This window comes from Leuciscus leuciscus, assembly GCF_965113295.1.
Source record: "Leuciscus leuciscus genome assembly, chromosome: 13".
Lineage (NCBI taxonomy): Eukaryota > Metazoa > Chordata > Actinopteri > Cypriniformes > Leuciscidae > Leuciscus > Leuciscus leuciscus.
Genome location: NC_138737.1, coordinates 27,866,345 through 27,888,621, shown reverse-complemented (window position 1 = coordinate 27,888,621; position 22,277 = coordinate 27,866,345). Strand labels below are relative to the sequence as shown.

Sequence of the window (22,277 nt, the reverse complement as noted above, 5' to 3'; positions counted from 1 at the left end):
CATTAAATCAAAATGGGCAATTCTTATATTATTATGGATTGATGCAGAATATATTATAAATTATTTATGCATGCACATTATTATTTTTTTAATTCATGTGCCTTGCAGGGATATCAAAAAGTTCTGCCCTACATTTTCTCTTGTTTGAGAAACCATTTCAATCGGATGTGTCACAATAGGGAAGAAATGACTATCACAACTTCCGTTTCATGCAAACTTTCAGAACAGGGATGCACACAGAATCTCATTTTCAAAGCATTTATTGTGAGGAAATTAGTGTAAGGCAAATAATCAGAATAGCATACTATTATTCTACTATTAGGCTACTATTTCTGCTATATCTTTACATTAGGAAAGATGTCATATTTTATTTCCCAAGACGGCATATTACAGAGGCGTTAACAAGAAATGTATTTAGTTCCAGCACATCAAAAGTGGAAAAGATATTGATAGAGAACTGAAGAGCCCAAATCCTTAAGAACAGCTAACGTATTCTGCAAGACAAGAAAAAAACATCAACAGTAATAATCAATCTAGCCTGATGAGTGAGTCCAGGAGTAGGCCTAAAACCAAATCAAAACTAATCAACAGATTAGAAAACTAGCTCAAGTATGCAAATTCATTGCTCTGTACAGTAACACTTACACTTGGATACGCAGGAGTATGAGATGTACAGGTATTTGAATGTGCCGACACATGGATCCGAGAAGACACTGTTGGAGGCTGAAATGGAGCATCCGTTTTTCCCTTCACATCTACACCATAAAAATACCAATTGATAAACAAAAACTTGATTAAAAAACTTAACTTGATTCTATTATTGTTAAAATAACTGTATTACCCTGCTGGGAAGAAGCACTTAAACTAGCCTATAGGCTGGTCTTAGGTGGTCTCCCAGCCTGATCAGCATAGTTTGGATTGTTTGTTTGTTTGTTTGTTTGTTTGTTTTTATCAGAGCAAAGACTGAATTACCTGTGGAAATGTGTACATTGTGCATGTAAACTGACCCATTAGTGACTATTGTCTGTGAATTTAAGGCGTAGCAGTCAGTTTTGGCAAGCTGAGAAACAGGTCGTCCAGTAGAACACGTGCTGCTATCAGTTCGCCCGTAGCTAGCGCTGTGAATGTGTATGGCAGTTCCATCCTCTGAAAACAACAGTTCCACCTTTTACAATCTCTTGGATGAAAAAAAGTAATTATATACTATACGTTTTACCATTTAGTAATAAACTCTGGATTAACAGATGAAACAGTAAAAACAAGCAAGTCAAGTAACAACAGAACACACACCACACTTCAGGTCATTAGTCTCTTGTTCACAGACCATACTTGAACCTACAGAAAAAGGAGAAATGTTGTAAAGTAATAAAAAAAAAAATATTTCAAATAGAAGTAAAACAGTCTATGTGAGTTATTGTGTATACTGTGATCATGCCTTTTAAAAGCATATCAAATGGAGACTGTGGTTTATGCGCTTTATCTAGTGAAAAAGAAGTGTGCTTAGCTGTACTGATTGTGCACTTGTAGTGTATTTCAAATCTTACTTTTTTTTACTTTTGTACTTGCAGATAATGTAATATTAATTAAATTAAAGGCCAGTTAAGTACAAGAGAGAACACTTCCATGACTGTTTTTTTTATAGCACACAACACAAAATGAAGAAAATGCACTTTGTAATAATCTAAAGTTAACAGTCTTACTTTACACATTAACCATATTTCAAAGACAACAGAATAAATTATTAAATTACATATAAAGCTGTACTTAAATCCTACTTAAGTTGGCCAAAAAGCATCATAAAGATCAGTTAATTGAATTTAATATAAATTTAAGCTATTTAATTGCAATTAAAATGTAAGTATCTAAAAACATTACATTCTGTGCAAACAGGATAAAACAGGAGCTAACCGGGGTTAAGAAATACTCACGAATTTCAGGTGGGAGGCAAAAATAGGAGATTGTAAGGTACTTGTATATGCCAGAGCAGGGATCAGTAAAGACCGTATGTGTCGCAAAAACCTCACAACTTTTCAGTCCATTGCAGCTTTACATGTCAAAGAAAGAGGCTTACATTAGTCATTGCATATTTATACCAACTAACAAAATATGTTTGAAGAACATTTAAAAACATTATTTCTGAATGTTCTATGAATGTTTTTAAACATGTCATTCAAACGTTAGAGAAAACAATATGGGAATATTACTTTTAAATGTTTCAAACTGAGGCACAGAATCAGTTTTCCACATTTGTGAAATCAGCCTCTTGGCAATTATTATACCAAATAATAGCTTGTCTTTAATTTACATCAACCTTCTTGAAATTACCAGATATCCCAAGAATAGCTGAGAGTGGACTTGGTTTGATTTATTTATTTATTATTATATATTTTTTTAATACTTCAGAAAACAATGAACGTTCTATTAACGTTACTGGAAGAACGTTTGTTCATAACTTGAGAGCCGTGCCAGAATGTTTAGAGAATGTCCCTTAGCTGGGATGGTATTTGAAGAAGACCAAGAATATAAATGTAGCCTACCTACAAATTACCAAATTAAATTTGAAGCAAGTTGATCCATCTACCTTTTCGACACAGGAGCCAGTGCATTGGGAGAATAGCACTTGTTGTTTTGGAGCTCAATGGATGGACGTCCTTCCGAGCAGGTGATTTTATCTGTACGTCCATAGTTTGCAGTATTTATCTGAATCTTCCCATTATCTTCATGGAGATAAAAATAATAGCATTTCTTAATTTAATCAATGTGATCTGATTTCTTGAAACAAAATAAGAGTTGTGGAAATATAGCTCACCACATTTCAAGTAACTGTATCCACCATGACAAGTCACACTTATTTCTGGAAGAAGTTAGAGTACAGAAGATAGTTACAGGCTTGCAAAGAGATGTAAATGGAGGAGAGAGAGAAAAAATCAGACCTGCTTGGATGCAAATGTAATTTGTAGTGTAGTACTTGTAGGTTCCATAGCATGGATCTTTTGGTGCAAGTCCTTGAGTGTTTAACTCACACTCTCTCAGCCCATCACATCTTTGGAAGGATAATAAATAAGTCAATATCACTAACAAAATTTAAAGTCAATATCACTAACAACAAATCAACTAACTAACCACAGAGTAATCAAGAGACTAATTCTATTCTTCTGTCACAAGCAAAAAGACAATGAAAAAGATCTTTACTGTTTAGAGACTGCAGGAACATCTATCGAACACTGAGTATTAGATGTTTCGCCTTGTGGTCGTCCAACACTGCAAATGATGCTGCTTGTGCGGCCACATGTTGCTGATTGTACACTGATCACACCAGAATCTGAATATTAGAAAATCATCATTAATGGATTACTGATAACTTGTAACTAATTATTGTAACTACAACTCTTACCACACTTTAGATGCTGGACAGACCCATCACACGTAACTACAGTCTCTGAAAAATTAAAAGAGTCCCCCTTGAAGGTATTATTTGTCATTTGTAATAACAATAATTTAAAAAAAAAAATACAGTATGGTGACATATTGACACCACAACCCCCACACACAAACAAAAAACATGACATTTAAAACTGGACTTAACAATTAAGACATGATCTTTGTTTAACTGGTGATTGTTGATGTTAACATGGTTAAATGACATACCTGCAGAAATCAGCAATCTGGAGTCTTGCACCACTAAGACAACAACATAAGATAAATGATTAAAATACCTTTGCAATGCTAATCTTGAATCCATTCACACTATTCTCCATCCTGAGTTTAACCCAGAACAGAGCTGTTGAAATGTCTAAAAGTGCAGCTCAGTATTTACTGTGCATCTAATTCAACTTGGAAACTTACAAGTAAGCAGAAGGACACTGAGCAAAAACATGGTTCTGCTCTTGGTGTACATGTAGCCTCTGATAAGTTGATTCATATTTATATGGCCTGTTGTCTGATTGCTTCTCCAATGTTCCCTCTAAACATATTTGAAAGTACATTTAACCGTGTAAGAATGTTGAAACCGTGAAATCTTGTGCCAACATTTCCTATTGTTATAGAAACTTCCTGAATAATTTCTCAGGCATCTGTGCAAATATTTCCGTACAAATGTGATCTTGTGCAAACACTCTCTATTGGTTAAAGAAACTTCCTTAACTGTTTCTTAGTATTTAGTGCAAAACTTAATGCAAATATTTCCCGTAAAAAATGTGATCTTGTGCAAACACTCTCTATTGGTTAAAGAAACTTCCTGAATAATTTTTCAGGAGTTAGTGCAAATACTTAGTGAAAATATGTAGGCTTGTAGGTTCCATAGCATGGATCTTGAGCTTCAAGTCCTTGAGTGTTTAACTCACACTCTCTCAGTCCATCACATCTTTTAAAGGATAATAAATAAGTCAGTATCACTAACAAATCAACTAACTAACCACAGAATAATCTGTATCGACTGAGACAAATCAGACACAAATATTTGTTATAGTTTAACAAATAATATTTAAAACTCACTCTGGGATCTGTGGTCCCATTCCCCCAAGAAGGGCAAGAAGGTCTTAGTTACCATGACCACGATCAGATAAGTTGGTTTTATGGCTGTAAAAAATGTGTCACTGGTCAAGACAGAGACAATGGGGAAGTCAAGTCACCTTTATTTATATAGCGCTTTTTACAATACAGATTGTATCCAAGCAGCTTCACACTGATAACATGAAAATAATACAACAAAGTTTGTTTCTAGAAGAAAATTGCATCATCGTCCACCCTAAATAAGGCAGATCAATAATATTGTTGAATATTAAATGTCCCCAACTAAGCAAGCCAAAAGCCAAGGCAACAGTGGCAAGGAACCAAAACTCCATCAGGTGACAGAATGGAGAAAAAAACCTTGGGAGAACTCAGGCTCAGTCAGCCAGTTCTCCTCTGGCCAACGAGCGAACAGTGTATGATTATGATCCAGGCAGCGTTACAGGTCAGAAGTCAGATTGGTCGTGTCAATGAGGCCTTCACAGGGCTGATGAGGCTGGCACTTCAGGTATGCGTAATGGTTGGGTCCAGGTGCAGAAGACAGAAACAGACTTTAAAACAGACTTTGCTGCATTAATCTGATCTATAAATGAACATGCATCCCAGTAAATTGTGTGAATGATATACTGTCTTGTGTAGTGTTTTTAATTCTATAATTCTTTTGATACTGTGTATTTTATGATAGAACCAACGGTCACTGTAACCTCACCTATACCATGTTTGGTCTCTATAAATTGGTACTTTGAAGATCGAAATGATTGTGTACATGATATGCCGATAGCTGTGCAACATATTAGTATTACAAGAATCTTTCTTAGTTTCTTCATCAGAAACCAATCCAGCTGCACATGCAAATGAGCACGCTTAAAACAAAGATTCATAAATCAATCACAGAGAAATTTTCCCGCTTGGAAATTCCACCCTTCTCATTGGTCAAGCAAACCCGGAGAGGTGTTTCACGAGTTCACACGTACATGGAAATCTGATGTAGTATTTATGCGTATTTGGCTTGCTGTCCAGGGGAGGGCTCCGAGCTCAGAATTTGGCCCGAACCCAGAGTACTCCCCCCTTATACTGGGGTAGACCCAGCCGAGTGTGAGGTGATGGGGTGGTGGAGGGATGCTGAGAAACTTGTCGTGAGACAGAAGGTGAGGAAAGGCTTTAATTATACCGGCTTCCTCGTGCTGATTGGTTGATTACCTGAACGTGCTCCTCCCGAACTTTGTTACATGAAACTTCATTTCACGAGTTCACACGTACATGGAAATCTGATGTAGTATTTATGCGTATTTGGCTTGCTGTCCAGGGGAGGGCTCCGAGCTCGGAATTTGTCCCGAACCCAGAGTACTCCCCCAAAAAGGCCAGGTAAGCGCGGGACAGCGAGCGTAGAATTAATCCCCCCATAAAAGTGAAGGGCATGAGAAGGTATTTACTAGAGAACGAGCTTGACCGTTCGACCGTGAGGGCTCTCGCAACGTCCGACGGGAACTTGGATGCTCACGGCATCAGATGGATAAGCCCCGCCAGCAGTTGAACTGACAGCTCGATGACCCCAGATTTATACGAGCGTGATTTGGGAACGAGTTAAGCCGTTCAACCGGGAGGTCTCTCGCGGCATCCGACGGGAACTGGGATGCTCGTGGCATCGGACGGGTAAGCCCCGCCAGCAGTCGAACGGAGGGCGCCCGCTGAACTCGGTCGGGGGGCTCGACCGGCGCTTCGAAGGGGGCTGGGACACGGGAATAGATCCCTCGCGGCCCAACGAACGGGGAGCCCACATGGCGACACGAGCGTGGCCGTCCGGCGATGACTAAGACAGGCAGGCTCTCACTGCAATTCGAATGGGAGGGCTCGACCGGCGCTTCGGAAGGGGGACAGAGCCCAGCCCACGAACGGGGAGCCATCACAGCGTGCGAACGGGGGAGCCTGCAATTTTTTTTTTTGATATACTTATTGTAGCGGGCGTGAATACGGCGAGCCAAAATGGTTTTGAAAAGTGGTTTGGAGAGTGACAATGAATGGAGCGCAGCAGGTGATGGAAATTATCGATTTAATTAGTTAGGGCTTGGTGAGCGTTTCTGATGTGGAAGCGGCTGGATCTAATGTAGGTTTTGAAAGCTTCAGATGACCAGCGACCGAGGGTTTGAATTTGTTGTTGGGAAATACCTTTTTGTGCGGCTGTACGTGGTTGCTGCTCCGATGCGAAAAGAATGGCTTGAAAATTTGTTTGCTGTGATGCCGGATTTGATGAGGACTGCTTTGAGATGTTTTTGGAACCAGAATCTCGTGGCTGGATGATTGGAGTCGTCTGCGAAGAGTGGATCGAGTGGGGATTTGAGCGTAGAACGTTTATACTGCAGGTAATTTAGCAGAGAATGGTACGGTTGAATGGGAGTTGGCAGATTGAAAATGTAAACAAAGTGACCTTTTTTAGCTCGATCTGTTTTACTTTGTTTGATGAAAAAAGATATAGTTTCGTTATCTACGATCTGTAAATCTGAAATTGTAAGGTGAATATTTGAGTCGAAATTAGATGTGATGGTCAATTCGGAGCAGCGGAGAAAACCGAAGAAAGCTAGAATGAACATTGCTTCTAGTGTGCGGGCGGTGTTGGTGGAGTGGTATCCGAGACGGAGTGATGAAATACATTTGGTGAGTATGTCAATTGTAATGGGTTGTCTGTAGGGGTGTAACGATACACGTATTCGTATCGAACCGTTCGGTACGAGGCTTTCGGTTCGGTTTTCGGTACGCATTTTGAAACCGAACGAACCATGGACCATTTTTCCTGCCAACCAAAATTTCGTTATTTCAAATGTAGGCGCGTTGCGCGTGGCAAGCGCGCTCATAATGTAAGAGACGCCGGCGCGACCACAACATTGCCCAACATCCAATGGCAAATGTAATGCAAGCAGAACGAAACTGCTCGTTATTGTGTGGTTGAAGGACCGTTTATCAGTTTGGACCAGTGCAGCGTGAGCCGATCGTGATCATGCGACACTGTTACTACACAGCGCTAATAAGAGATCCAGTAAAGAAAGCATTTGAATTCGCCACAGAAGTAATAACATCGCTGCGAGATCTAGTGAGAAACATTCACATTTCTCCGTTATTAACGGATCAAACAGCGCTGACGTGGAAGCCAGGAAGAAACATTGTGCCATGAATGAACTATCCAGTGTCCACAGATCAGCAACATTCACCATGGATTTACTATAGTAACACTAACTGCAACGATGGAAGTTTGGCAGGAATAGTAGGCTAGGCTATAATGCCTTCAAGTAACATTACGTCGGTTTTATTTTTACATTATGAATACAATTGCTGCCCTCAAATGTTAATCTGAACTAAAATAAACCTTTGTTTATAACTACTACAATATTACATTTCATGCTCCTAAGAAGAGTCAATTATAGCTCTAGAATTGCTCAAAGTAAAATAATATCATACTTTATGATGTTAGTTTTAATATAAAAAAGAATAAAAAAATTAAATCAAGGAAATTTCTCTGGCATTTCTTTCTTTTTGCTGTATCAAAAACGTACCGAACCGTGACACAAGTGTATCGTATCGAACCGAACCGTGAATTTTGTGAACCGTTACACTCCTAGTTGTCTGGTATCCGGGCGAGTGGGATGAGTTCTTTGAATTCCTTTAATGAGAAGGGATGTTTGAGAGTTATTTATGGCAGGGGCGGGCCTACCGTAAACTAATTTGTGAAAGAATTGAATGCCGCTTAAATAGCTTTTTATGGATCCGGCTTGGAGACCTTTAACTCTATTGAGGTGAGATATGAATGAAGTAACGGTTAGACGAGAGAAATCGGGAAACGGCAGGTTGTGAGAGAGGTGAAATGATTTGAAAGATTTCCACGCGGTGTAATATGTTTGGAGGGTTCTGGGTGAAACTGCTTGGAGGATGGAATCGATGGACGTGTCCAGAAGGGATTTTAGCGGATGGTTTATGGGAAGATTAGTTGAGAATAATGAGGTACTGGGGTTGGAATGGGGTCCGCTTCTGGTGCCAGCATCCTGAATTTCTGAAAAGAGAAACGGGAGAGAGAGTCAGCGGTTTGGTTTTGAGCACCTGGGACGTGTTTTGCATTTATTATGAACTGATCGCAGGCGGAGATCCAGATGAGGCGTCTGAGGAGTGGCATTAACGCAGGTGAGCGAGAACGACCTTCAGCGCCGCCGCTCCCACCACGCGCATCACGCGCTGTGCGTAGGGCACCAAGTGCTGAGGGGGCACCAAAAATAGCCTAATGAAAAAAAAAATTATAATGACGATATTATTTCATTAGCCTATAATAATATTATTAGGCACATTTTAGCCATATATGTAATACAAAAGGGGGAACAAGATAATTGAATTGCTCTAGTCTAGAAAGTACCGCCCGCCCCCCCCCCATCCGCCGTTGGATGGTCCGTGCCGGTTGTTCGCGCGGGCGCCTGACGAAGTTTGACAGACAGACAGTAGGCAACTTTTTTGGAAATGGCCCCGAAAAGACAGCAGGAGTCAGGATCTGAGAAAAGATGAAAAAGAAACTGCGAGATGATGCCCGTGCATCACTTGCAGGTAAGTCCATGTTTAATCATTCTTAAATACGGGAGGTTACTTTTAATAACCTCAAATGTCATTAGGTATCACGTTTTTTGATTAAAAAAGCATTATTTTTGAATATTTTTGAATACAAATAAATCTGTAAACATTAGTTCAATATGCCTCTTTGTGGAAGAGTGGGATACATTTCAAATGCTTTCTTTCTTTCTTTCTTTCTTTCTTTCTTTCTTTCTTTCTTTCTTTCTTTCTTTCTTTCTTTCTTTCTTTCTTTCTTTCTTCTTTCTGCTTTTGTTAATTTATCAACCTATCCTTGTGGAATAGTGGAACATTTTTTGTTAACTTTCTCAGCTTAAGTGAATTATTATTTAACTTTTACATTATTTGTTGAACCATGTTATTAATAAAAACTACAGAATAGTAAGAGCTGAACTGTTGCTTCATTTATCCAATTTGGAAAAAGTGCTAATTTGGAATTCCACCATGGAATAAGAGGGCCGGTCTTGGGCCTGAAACTCCCGGGCTGAAAAGTGGCCCCACTCCGGCCCTGAATACGGGAAATGTGCTGCATGGTGCTGCTGCTAATCGTAACGCGCCTCGAACTTGCTGACGTTTATGTTAGCAAACTATGTTATTATAACTTATAACTTAGGTGCAAGCTAAATTGAGATTTTACTATTAAACATTACCTATTTTACAAATAACTGACGCCAGCTAGCTGTTACTTTCTTCACTATCTTTCTTTAGATATTGAGCATTAGTTTATGGTTTATTTTGACGTGACGGTGGTTAATACTTTCTCAGTAACAGTTAACGTTAGCAGTCAGTGCAGTGCACATGGTAGGCTAACATTTCCTGTTATATAAAAAATATAAAATGTCATTATGAATGATATAAAGCAAACATTACTGTTGAATTGTGTGCATTATTGCACACAATATTATGTGTATAATATTATAATCCTCATTCTATTATGCTTTTATATTATATTATATTATATTATATTATATTTATCAAATAGTTGATAAATAAGGAATAAAGGGGGAGAACTGCTTGGCTGCCATGCTTTCAGTTTTAAATGTTTATAATTTTTTCCGGTATAAGGGTTCGTTGTTTGAATATTTTGTCTAATAAATGTAATTTATTCAAAGTGACATTGAATTTGGGAAAAACATGTCTGGATTATTTTGATAATTTTTTTATTTTGCTATTCTGTTTACTGAAGAAAAGTTTGCACTTTCAAATGTGTAGTGTGTGTTGGCTATTCTACATAGGCCTATGTTTACAAAGTCAGCAAAGCTGTTAATATTTTACTTTCTCTTTTTAGTGTTCTTAAGTTTTATACTGTGATGCTGCTATTGTGTTATTGGTATTGAGTTATATGTTTGGTAATAAAAAGTTAAACTGGCAAAAACAAACGTTGTTTTTTTTTTCTCGGGTTCGGGCTGGGGGGCATCATAAAGGAATTATGCTTAGGGCACCAAAATGGCTAGCACAGCAGTGGCACTGACGACCTTTGTTAATGCAGTGTACGGTTGCTTCGTTGTCGCAATGGACTTGAATGCTTTTGGATGGGGGGGCCAGGGAGACGCGAACCAGCGTCCTTGGTAATAACCCCCGAAGCCGATCGAGGGAGCTGCGTCTGTGAACAGTTTGATATCGAGGGGGAGAGAGATGAAGTCGTCGTAAAAAAAAGTTACGCCGTTCCACTGGTTAAGGAAAGTTATCCATAATTTTAGCTCATTTTTGCACTCGCAAGATAGGATAATTCGGTCTTCCAGCACATGAACGGATGACGAGAGGGCGAGGAGATGCGCGATGAAAGGTCGGTCTTGCGGAATAATGCGCATAGCATAGTTTAGGTGGCCAAGAGCGAGAGGAGTTCGCGTTTGGAACAATTTGGGCAGTCTGTAAGATTGGACGTGATTAAAATTATTCGATCGATTTTTTGCTTAGGCAGTGAAGCCTGGAAATTGACTGAGTCCAGATTGATGCCCAAGAACTCGATGGATGTAGTTGGCCCCGTTGTTTTCTCCTGGGCTAACGGAATCCCTAGCTCTGCGAAAACTTTTTGCACCGTGAGGAGTTGTGCCGCGGGGATGGCGTCGTGAGGTGAAATGATTAAGAAATCATCGAGCAGATGGAGAAGGTAAGGAATTGCGTAATTGTTGGAAAGGATCCAACATATGGCTTCTGATAGAGTGTCGAAGATTTTGGGGCTGCTTTTGCAACCGAATGTTTGTGACAGTGCAGTAAACTATACGGCCATGTTTACGTTTACTTTCACTTTCACTTTTAACGGAAAGGGTGGAGTGAGTGATTATTGGCGGAAAGGGAAATGGAGGTGAGGCTTATTTAATAAGGTGGATGGAGGACACGTCACCGGGGTATGTTTCGATTCGTGAGAAGGAGAGTAAAGTAAATGGTTACCATGTGGAGTGGAAGACGGCGTTTGTTGAACTGAGGCTTCCTGCGCACGCTGTCTGATGCGACGTGGAGTTTGACAATTCCATAGCGACGCACCTTAAAAGACCGGCTGTTGTTGGTGAGCGGTTCACTCTCAAACGAGTCCAAGGCCGTTAAACTTCCTTCCTGGAGCCAGGCGAGGTCCAACTACACTCTCCAGTTTGTGATTCCGTCCGCCAAAATTGTTTGGCGTGAATATGGACGCACGAATCTGCCAGTGTTGACGCCCAGCTAGAGTGTGACCAGTATGACCTGGGATTTCGTTTACAGCGTTTATGTGATTGTGTGAACACTGATTTTGAACTGTGAAATTTGCCTGTCACGTTAAGAACTATATCTGCCTATTTATTTATTTATTTACTGTTTGTTTGGTTGTTTTTCGAAATAAGTTCTTTTTTTATATAATGTTTATGGACATTATGTAATAAATTCCCGTTAAATTGAAACTTGTTTTGAAATATTTGTTTTTTGTGTGTAACCAGTGGTTTTCTATGCTATCCTGGGTTGTTTGATTTTTTGTCAGTTTTAGAAAACTGTCTGGCGCCCGAATTTTCGTAAAAAAAAAATATAATTTAAGTTGAGGGCTGTCACCACCACTGTTACAGAGTGGCGCCCGAACAGGGACCTGAACACAATTGAGTGTGAATACGTGAATACTTGTGAATGTGACTTTGCATTGACTTATTGATTTTTTTTTTTAACTTGAATTGTTATTTTCTTTTTGTATTTACATAATTGGGAAGTTTTGAATTTTGGAACTAAAGTGTGGGAATCCTTTTTACTACACCTGTTAATTCTTTTTTTTTCAAACCTGGGAAATGTTGAACCTCCTGTTAACTGCTTAATGTTGTGAACTGTGTGAAATGTGAACTACATTTGTACAATTAAAAGGCAATGTAAATTATATGAATTAACTGACATACACAATACTGATTTGCAACACTTTTATTGCATCATTTATTGATATCATATTTCCTTTACATAATCATGGCAGAGCACCCTTCCCCACACTCAACCTTTGTCGAAATGGAGGCTCCGGATGTGGCCACCCCTAAATGGCCACCTGTGCACCGTCCAGCCCCTCAGGAATTCTATGCTCCAACCTTCTGCCACACGCCCACCCAGTTCAGTCGCATTGTGCACCCAGGACCACATGTGCAGTTTGTGTCCACACCTTTAGGTGGCAGCACTCCAAATCAACCTTTCCCACGGGAACCAAGACCTCCAGAACCCATGCAATTATGCACTCCATCACCTGGAACATCATCTCCAGCTGCTGCTTCACCACCACCTTCTTCATCTTCAGGGGTACAGTATGACCTGCCTAGAACTCTCCCAACACCTGGAAGAGAGATTGGTCAACTCACTGCACGAGCACAAGGTAACTGGGACCAGTTGCATGATTTCATGACCAAACAAGAGAACGCTGTAACTGAACTCACTAAGGAACTAAAGTTCAACTCGTCCAGCCATGAGAGCCAGATCACTAAACTCGCTGGAAAGATGGACGAAATCAAGCAACAACTCTCCACTACATTATCTGCAAACAAGCAGCAAGCTGAAACTGAGTCTGATCAGACAATTAAAGCTATGAAAATGATGATGGCTCAGGAACTTCAAAAGGTAGAGAATACCTTAGTGACAGAAGTGCGCTTCATGGTGCAACAGTTGCAGTCTGAGATTCAACAGGACATTCAATCAGTTCAACAGCAATTTCAGAAGGATTCTGATCAACTGCTGAAAAAAAGTAGTCAACTGACATTACTCACTGACAAATTGTCCACAAACATGAAAGAACTGCAAACTAAAATGGAAGCAAAGTTTGAGAGTCAAGAAAAAAGAATGACTGACCTGAGTGGGAAAAGTATTTCTCTTCATAACCCCTTATCTCCATCACCATCACAAGTAGCTTATCCAGTAGCCCCTGCTACTGCTGTTAAAACTGACCACCTCAAGCTAACATTTCCCACATTTGGAAGGCCAGCTGATGACCCAGATCCTTTGTTGTACATAACACGATGTCAAGACTTTCTTGCAGTACATCCTCTAATGGACGCTGACATTTTGGCCACCTTCAGGACAGTTTTATATGGCACTGCGCGTGACTGGTGGGAAGTTGCCAGATCATCTGTCACAACCTGGAGTGAGTTTCAGTCTGTTTTTCTTGCTGCTTTTCTAGCTGAGGACTATGAAGATGAGTTGGCTGAACGTGTCCGCCATCGGATTCAAGGCGAAAAGGAGTCCATTAGGGATTTTGCTTTCACCTACAGAGCTCTCTGTAAAAGATGGAAACCAAGTTTAACTGAAGCAGACATAGTTAAGATGATCCTTAAAAACATAAAACCTTACCTCGCTAGTCATCTTCGTAGCCATGTAACCACCGTGGAAGAGTTGGTTCGACTGGGTCACCAACTGGAGAAAGACCATGAACAACAGAAGCAGTGTGACAGCAAAGCTGGTTCCAAATCTGTAGCATCACCCAGAGGGATGACTCCTGCCCAACCTGCTGTACAATGTTGGCGATGCAGAGGATTTCACGCACCAGGTACATGCCCTCACTTTACTTCTCCAGCTCAATCAACCCCGTCTTCTGGTTATCAGCCAACTAGTAACAAACGGAATTTCCAGTCACCCAAGCCGCCTGGCCAACCTTCCAACAATTCAGTGTCTTCAACAACTATGAAGAATTCTCAAACACCCCCAGGTAAACCCATTTCCACCATTACATCTACTCCTATCAATCCTGTCAGCATGCCTCAACAGTTAATTGTGCCTGTTAGTGTTGGCTCATGGAAGGGAAAAGCCATTTTGGACACAGGTGCAAGCTATACCCTTATCCATGAGTTTCTCTGGAAGAACATTGCTCAATCACCCCATGATCTCCAACCCTGGACACTTGGACCTTTGTATCTTGCTAACGGTGAAGCAGAGGTTCCTCTGGGATGGCTGAATGTCTCAATTAATCTTCATGACAAAGTATTCACCATACCAGCTGCAGTTCTAGCACCCAAAGCTCTGTCATATTCAGTAGTCCTGGGCCTGGATTTCATCTTCTTTAGTGGTTTACAAATAAATGTAATCGACAAAAAGTATACCTTCAAATCTACTCCTGACGTGGAACATCCATTTCAACCAGGCTGTGCAAGTGTACCTGAGAACAGACCCAGAAAAGGAAAGCAACAAGGTAATATCAACCAGAGTATCTCTCTCTTGAGTTCAATTCCTCCCCCTCAACCCAAATTTACGTTCAGCACAGATGACATGGACATAAAAAACTTTATTGACAGTGCAGTGAATGGAGCCCACTTACCGGCTGATGGAAAATGCCAGCTACGTCAAGTCCTGGAGGCCAATCCAGAGGTATGTGCACTCAGACCAGGGCGCACCGATGTTCTCCAACATCGTATTTACCTCACCCAACAAGTACCAATAAAACAACGACCCTATCGCATGGCCCCTGCCAAACAAGCTGTTGTGGAGAAACAACTGGAAGAAATGTTGAGTGCAGGCATTGTGAAACCTTCTCATTCAGGTTGGGCCTCACCTGTCGTCCTTGTCCCAAAAAAAGATGGGAGTCTCCGGTTTTGTGTAGATTACCGTAAGGTAAATACTGTTACAGAAAGTGATGCATACCCACTGCCAAACATCGCAGAGATCTTGGAATCTCTTTCTGGAGCTGCTATTTTTTCAACCATTGATCTGAATAGCGGTTACTGGCAGGTGACCATGGACCCTGAAAGTACAGCGACGACAGCATTTATTACACCATTTGGATTATTTCAGTTTAATGTTATGCCATTTGGTTTGAAAAATGCCCCTGCTACCTTCCAACGATTAATGGAAACGGTTTTGGGTGAACTACGTGGTCGAAATTGCTTTGTGTACATAGATGACATTATCATCTATTCCCCAACCATTGAACAGCACTTCCTTGACATCCAGAGTGTCTTATACAAGCTGAAAAAAGCAGGTCTGACTATCAACCTTAAAAAAAGCAAATTCTGTCTGCAGGAACTAGCGTTCCTAGGCCATGTCGTGAGTATTCAAGGCATCTCCGCTGATTCCAGCAAAGTTGAGGTTATTCGTTCTTATCCAATTCCAAGAAACCTCAAGGAGGTCCAGCGATTCCTTGGTTTAGCCGGATGGTACCACCGGTTTGTCCCATTCTTTTCCCAGATCGCTGAACCCCTCAATGCCCTGAAGAAGAAGGACAGAGTTTTCCAGTGGACACCGCAATGTCAGCAGGCTTTTGAGCAGCTGAAAATAAGCTTGATGACACCTCCCATTCTGGGACACCCAAATTTACAGCACCCCTTCATTGTCTACACAGATGCTAGTGAGACCGGTCTGGGCGCTGTGTTGACACAGAGGGACCATGGGAAAGAGGAAGTCATAGCTTATGCTAGCAGAGCTTTGAACAAAGCTGAAGTGAATTATTCTGCGACGGAAAAAGAATGCTTGGCAGTAGTTTGGGCTCTGGAGAAGTGGCAGCATTATCTGGAACACAAGTTGTTTACTGTTGTTACGGACCACTCTGCACTGCAATGGGTGATGGGGTCCACCAAGACCTCAAGTCGGTTAATCAGATGGGCCCTACCACTGCAGAGATTCGATTTCATTGTTGAATACCGGAAGGGAAAGCTAAATGTGGCACCTGACGCTCTCTCTCGAATCCCCATCAGTGTGAGTTGCAACTTGTATGCCAGCCACAAGGAGTCAGAGGATCTCCCAATCTCTCTGGATAAGATCTGGGAAGAACAACATAAAGACGCCGTAATCATGAAAATATTGCAGACCATGGCAGAAGGTGATGACAATCTGAAAGAACAATATGAAGTACTGGAAGACAAGCTCTACCGTAAAGCTCACCTGGCTGACAACCAGCTGCATTATCGTATTTGTGTTCCTAGTAGCCTCATTCAACAGGTACTTCAGCATTATCATGCTAGCCCCTTGAGTGGCCATGGAGGAATATTCAAGACCTATAAGAGAATTCAAGAAGTGGCTTTCTGGCCAGGAATGTGGAATGATGTCAAGCAATGGGTAAAGAGATGTGTAAAATGCCAACTACTTAAGAGTGACAATCAAAAACCTGCTGGCAAAATGCAACACACCACTGTCACTCACCCCAATGAAATGTTGGGTGTGGACATAATGGGGCCTTTGCCGTGTAGTTCCAACCGAAGTGCATATCTCTTAGTCTTCGTTGACTACTTCACTCGATGGGTTGAGATGTTCCCCATGCGAAATGCCACTGCACAAACAGTTGCTGCTATTTTCAGGAAAGAGATTCTGACCAGATGGGGTGTGCCTGATTTCCTGCTGTCTGATAGGGGTACACAATTTGTATCGTCTGTATTTAAGGATGTCTGCGAAAAATGGAATGTAACTCCTAGACTGACTACTGCATACCATCCTCAGACCAACATGACTGAGAGAGTCAATCGCACACTTAAATACATGATAGCGGCATACCTAGATGAAAATCATAACAAGTGGGATCAATATTTACCGGAGTTCAGATTCGCCATCAATTCTGCTGTCCAAGAGACCATAGGAATGACTCCAGCAGAACTGCAACTGGGAAGAAAGCTACAGAGTCCAATGGACAAACTTCTCCGAAGTAAAAATCTCAATCCTGATGTGCCAGCATACGATGTTGTTCATTGTTTAACCCAGCTTCAATCCAAAGCTATGGAAAACAGCAAAAAAGCTCATGTTAGACAAACAAGAAATTACAACAAACACAGACGAGAACTAACATTTAAAGAAGAAGATCGTGTGTGGATAAGGCATTTTCCACAATCTAGTGCAAAAGCTAAATTCACTGCTAAACTAGCAAGTAAATGGAAAGGTCCTTACCGTGTAATAAAACAGCTGGGTCCACTGAATTACCGTGTTGCACTGGAGACTACTGGGGAAGATGTCCGAACAACCCATGTGTGCAATATGAAAATGTGCTACCCGACAGCCGAAGAACTAGAGTCCCAAAGTAAGGAAAAACTCCTAAAAATATTCCAAGACAACTCTGATGAAGAAGAGGAGTTCCTGGGATTTTAACACTCCCAAATAAACAACCATGGGTTGTTTTCTTTCAGGGGGGGAGAGAATGTGACAGTGCAGTAAACTATACGGCCATGTTTACGTTTACTTTCACTTTCACTTTTAACGGAAAGGGTGGAGTGAGTGATTATTGGCGGAAAGGGAAATGGAGGTGAGGCTTATTTAATAAGGTGGATGGAGGACACGTCACCGGGGTATGTTTCGATTCGTGAGAAGGAGAGTAAAGTAAATGGTTACCATGTGGAGTGGAAGACGGCGTTTGTTGAACTGAGGCTTCCTGCGCACGCTGTCTGATGCGACGTGGAGTTTGACAATTCCATAGCGACGCACCTTAAAAGACCGGCTGTTGTTGGTGAGCGGTTCACTCTCAAACGAGTCCAAGGCCGTTAAACTTCCTTCCTGGAGCCAGGCGAGGTCCAACTACACTCTCCAGTTTGTGATTCCGTCCGCCAAAATTGTTTGGCGTGAATATGGACGCACGAATCTGCCAGTGTTGACGCCCAGCTAGAGTGTGACCAGTATGACCTGGGATTTCGTTTACAGCGTTTATGTGATTGTGTGAACACTGATTTTGAACTGTGAAATTTGCCTGTCACGTTAAGAACTATATCTGCCTATTTATTTATTTATTTACTGTTTGTTTGGTTGTTTTTCGAAATAAGTTCTTTTTTTATATAATGTTTATGGACATTATGTAATAAATTCCCGTTAAATTGAAACTTGTTTTGAAATATTTGTTTTTTGTGTGTAACCAGTGGTTTTCTATGCTATCCTGGGTTGTTTGATTTTTTGTCAGTTTTAGAAAACTGTCTGGCGCCCGAATTTTCGTTAAAAAAAATTATAATTTAAGTTGAGGGCTGTCACCACCACTGTTACATGTTAAACGCACAGCAAAATAAAACTTTTTCCGCCAGTTCACGCCGAATAAATGCCACGAATCTGGGTGGATTGGCATTACTTTAAAAGCGGAAGTGATGTCTACTTTTGCCAACCATGCGCCGTGACCAGCTATTTTGATCATAGTTATGGCTTGTTCGATATCGTGATAATTAAGAGAATACTCTTCGAGGGGGATAAGACTGTTAATGCTTGGATATGGAGAGTTATGAGGGGCTGAGAGATCTATTATCAGATCTCATACGCTTTTTCCTTGAAAATTTTCTAGTAGCCACGCCTATGGGGCTAATGCGAAATTTGTCGAACGGGGGGGGGGCTTCGAAGGGGCCGATCATGAAACCTGATTCGATTTATTTTTTTATTAGATCGTCTACTACTTCAGGCTCTGCTAGGGAGGACTGAAGATTATCGCAGATGATGTTTTGCGTGGGCTGACATTCTGCGCCGGGTTTAAAACCTTGTTTGAGACCAGACAGCAGATAATTTGTAAAGTTGACATCGGGGTGATGGGATAATTCCCCAGCCAGACGGGAAACATTCACAGGAGTCGAGAGATCATTTTTCTCATTTTTATTTACAGCCTTTTGTACAGACATACCACACGGGCGTGGGCACCGCGACAATAATTGCAGACGTGGAGATAGCGACAGCGTTGTCTTGGGCATTTCCTCTCGTTGAAATTATTGCAAACTTGCCTGTTGGAAGCGACGTATGGTGCTCTGTTCGAAAAATCTTTACCGGAAGAATAATCCTCTCTTGCAGGTCGTGGAACATAACCTGTGGATTTGATGGGGTTCTGCTCTGGGCCGGGAGGACTCGAGGGATTAATTTGAGGGCATGCCATGGTGGCATGGTTTACGGATCTGCAAATTGCGCAAGAGATGTTTCGGCACCCGAGAAGAACTCGGTTATGGAGATCAGAGTCCAACGCTCCCCAATAAGGACACTGATTCCATTGGGAAATACGGACGGCACATTTAGCAGAAAACAACTTGTGGTAAGTGTAAAAATGACTACCCCCATAAGACAGCGCGAGCTCCGCTATGATGGAAAGGTAATCGTTCAGCTCGTGCCGTCTATGGGGAAAAGCAGAGCATATAATTTCGGTATAGCGGCTGAAAGCGATACAAAATTTGGCCAACGACAGTGTGCGTGATGAAACCTGCGTATTATTTTTTTAAGTAACGGATATGTCGCCGCAGTCCACCTGGCGATTGGATTCTGACAGGGGGAACAGAGACAGGAGAGAGCCCAAGTCCACATCCGCACCTGCGAGGATTTGAGCTCTGATGTTGTTCGTCACTGGCGGAGGTTCTGCGGTGATGGCATTTGGAGGAGCTGGTTGAGGAGTAGCTGAATAGAGAGAGAAGGGAGATCGAGCGAGGAGAGGGTTGAGAGGGCCGGGGCGGTGGCCGTTTGCGGAGGCATCCTCACGCAAATGTCAGCCCCCGGTACAGGTGGAGGAGGAAAGAAATGAGCATAGTGAGTAAGGGGAAGGAACTGCGTTGGCGCTTGTCCGGCTAATGGAGGCATCCTCATGCTAGGGTGAGCACCTGGCGCTTGAAAATAGGGAAAATTGAAAGAGGTAACGTTAGGAGGGAGAGGGAACGTTTGAGGAGCTGATATGTAGTTGGTGTTGCAGGGATCTGGATCGTGCGGTGCCACGGTGGGAGGGGCTGAGGAGAAGAGTTGACCTGGAGGAGATTGAAGCCCTTCCGCGACTGGCTCTGGGGCGCGGCCCAGGCTGGCGGAAGGTCTGCGGCGGCGTGGGCGGGGCCCGGCACTGCGTGTGAGGAAGGTGAAGATGCTGCGGGGCGAGCGATCGGGGCCCGGCGGGCCTTGCTCATTTGAGCCGATGAAATGGGAGCTGAAACAGAAGGGTAGATTGTAAAGAGACATATAGATTAAATAAATCTGCTTTATTCAATCTGTGAGAAAAATTAACATCGGAGTTAATTAGGGCTTGTCTCAGCCCTTTAACAGTCCACTTCCCTTTGGGAGGGATGTTTGGGTGGGCCGGAGAGTGTGAAGACGCGGAGGAAGATGGTGGATTCCTGGCCGGCGGTGGTGAGGGGAGTCCTCGGCGTCTTGGCGTGCGTGGAGGGGATCGAGAGAGCTGGCGTCCCCAGTTTGAGGATGGAGGCTCGCTGATGTTGGTGGCTGCTGGAGATGGAATGATCCTTGGATCCGCGGATTGCGATGGAGGCTCGTCCGTGACGAGAGAATCATCGTCAGAGGGGAAGAGCTCTAACTCAGACATGACGGCACAAGGGCGGAGTCAAATGCTGAGAAACTTGTCGTGAGACAGAAGGTGAGGAAAGGCTTTATTTATACCGGCTTCCTCTTGTGCTGATTGGTTGAATACCTGAACGTGCTCCTCCCGAACTTTGTTACATGAAACTTCATTTAGAGACAAATTCACAGTGACCCTCCTCTCTCTTCTTCTGGCTCTCTATTGCTGCTTCTTCGGGTTGATGTCTGTGGGGACCCGCCCGCTATGCTTTCACTCTCCCAAAGTAGTCAGACTGTCTTTTCTTCAATCCAACTCAGAAGAAAACTGCAACCTTACCATCACTGAATGGGCAACGATCAACTCTTGGCCTTCACAGTACGTTCAGGGTGCCGTGCTGTCCAGCGTGGCCTCAGCAGGCCCCAGAGCAGCAGGCCTCGACTTACAACCAGCCATGTGCTCATTCAGGAGAGAGAGGACTCTCTCAACCACAACAGAATCAAGGACAACCTCAGGAGTTTGGCACAACGTCTTCTTTCGAAGTCCATCGCAACTCCCACCATTTGCTCTGCGTGTCCTCTCCGGCCCAGGGCCGGCAGGCCACAATCTGCACTCCAACCAGAACAGAGTCGAACTTGCACTAACCATGCAAGTTCATCATATCTTCTTCATCCAATGGAGAAGAAAACGATTGCAACTTCATTGTTTGACACATCAACATCCTTTTCCACGATCTTCAAGAAATGTGTCCGCTGCAAATGCCATGCAAGTATATACATTTAATGAGGTACTCTGAAAATTATAACCTGATGGTTCTTTTCATAGTTAAATGGATCTTTCCCATAGTTCCATTTCCTGTTTCCGATTCCATTCTGTCACTCACCCTTTTACCCGTATATGTGTGTATGTGTTTGGATTAGTTATGTTTTGGATTTAGTTAATAAAACTTGTGCACAATACGTGGTTCTGATTCTCTGCTTGCAACAAAGTTTACTTTACGATTTACTTTACGATTTAGATTTTGACTACAGGCTCTTAGTACTGTACAGTAAGAAAGACATTTCCCTTTCCCGGAAATGAATATTTCTTAGAATTAATAAACAATTAACGCTGAGTGTTCACAGGACGAACAGGTGGGTTGAATGTAATATACATTTTAATACATTAAGTTAATTATATTAACCGATCCAAATATTCATAATCAATTATAACCAAATATTATTGATTATTAATATTTCATAGAGCTAATTCATTACAAAGCAATAGACTCTAATCTGGAGTCACAAGCAAAACGACAATGAAAAAGATCATTACAGTTTAGAGACCGCAGGAACATCAATTGAACACTGAGTATTAGATGTTTCGCCTTGTGGTCGTCCAACACTGCAAATGTTGCTGCTTGTGCTGCCATATGTTGCTGATTGTACACTGATCACACCAGAGTCTGAATATAAGTGAAGCATCATTAATGGATTAATGTTAAAACAATAACAAAAATAGTATATATAATAAATAACTTAGCTAATTGTAACTACAGTATCTTACCACAATT

The 22,277-nt window shown here is 41.9% G+C and overlaps 1 protein-coding gene across 3 annotated transcripts; it reads right to left on the bottom strand.

Annotated features, from left to right (window-relative positions):
- Positions 1-244: 244 nt before the first annotated feature.
- On the bottom strand, positions 245-22,203 carry LOC309512273 (rhamnose-binding lectin-like). Of its 3 annotated transcripts, none has more exons than XM_082187791.1 (12): positions 3,847-3,948; positions 3,649-3,681; positions 3,395-3,439; positions 3,193-3,322; positions 2,934-3,043; positions 2,810-2,854; positions 2,582-2,717; positions 1,929-2,044; positions 1,291-1,335; positions 1,008-1,146; positions 646-755; positions 245-494 (listed from the first exon to the last, which is right to left on the bottom strand). In XM_082187791.1, coding segments are annotated over exons 1-12 (987 nt in total). In that variant the 5' UTR covers positions 3,923-3,948; the 3' UTR covers positions 245-492. The 3 variants fall into 3 exon arrangements, with proteins under 3 accessions (XP_082043917.1, XP_082043916.1, XP_082043918.1); XM_082187790.1 differs by having other exon boundaries at positions 2,582-2,722; positions 2,812-2,854; positions 3,847-3,947; XM_082187792.1 differs by lacking the exons at positions 3,193-3,322; positions 3,395-3,439; positions 3,649-3,681; positions 3,847-3,948 and adding an exon at positions 22,040-22,203 and having other exon boundaries at positions 2,582-2,722; positions 2,812-2,854.
- Between the last annotated feature and the right edge of the window lie 74 nt (positions 22,204-22,277).

Excerpts from the sequence above, each read along its gene's own strand:
- LOC309512273 (XM_082187790.1), bottom strand. The coding sequence starts at position 3,922 with ATGAATCAACTTATCAGAGGCTACATGTACACCAAGAGCAGAACCATG. Across the intron at positions 3,323-3,394 it reads TGTCCAGCATCTAAAGTGTG|ATTCTGGTGTGATCAGTGTA; the intron begins GTAAGAGTTGTA and ends TCTAATATTCAG. Across the intron at positions 1,336-1,928 it reads TTGCCTCCCACCTGAAATTC|GTTCAAGTATGGTCTGTGAA; the intron begins GTGAGTATTTCT and ends CTTTTTCTGTAG.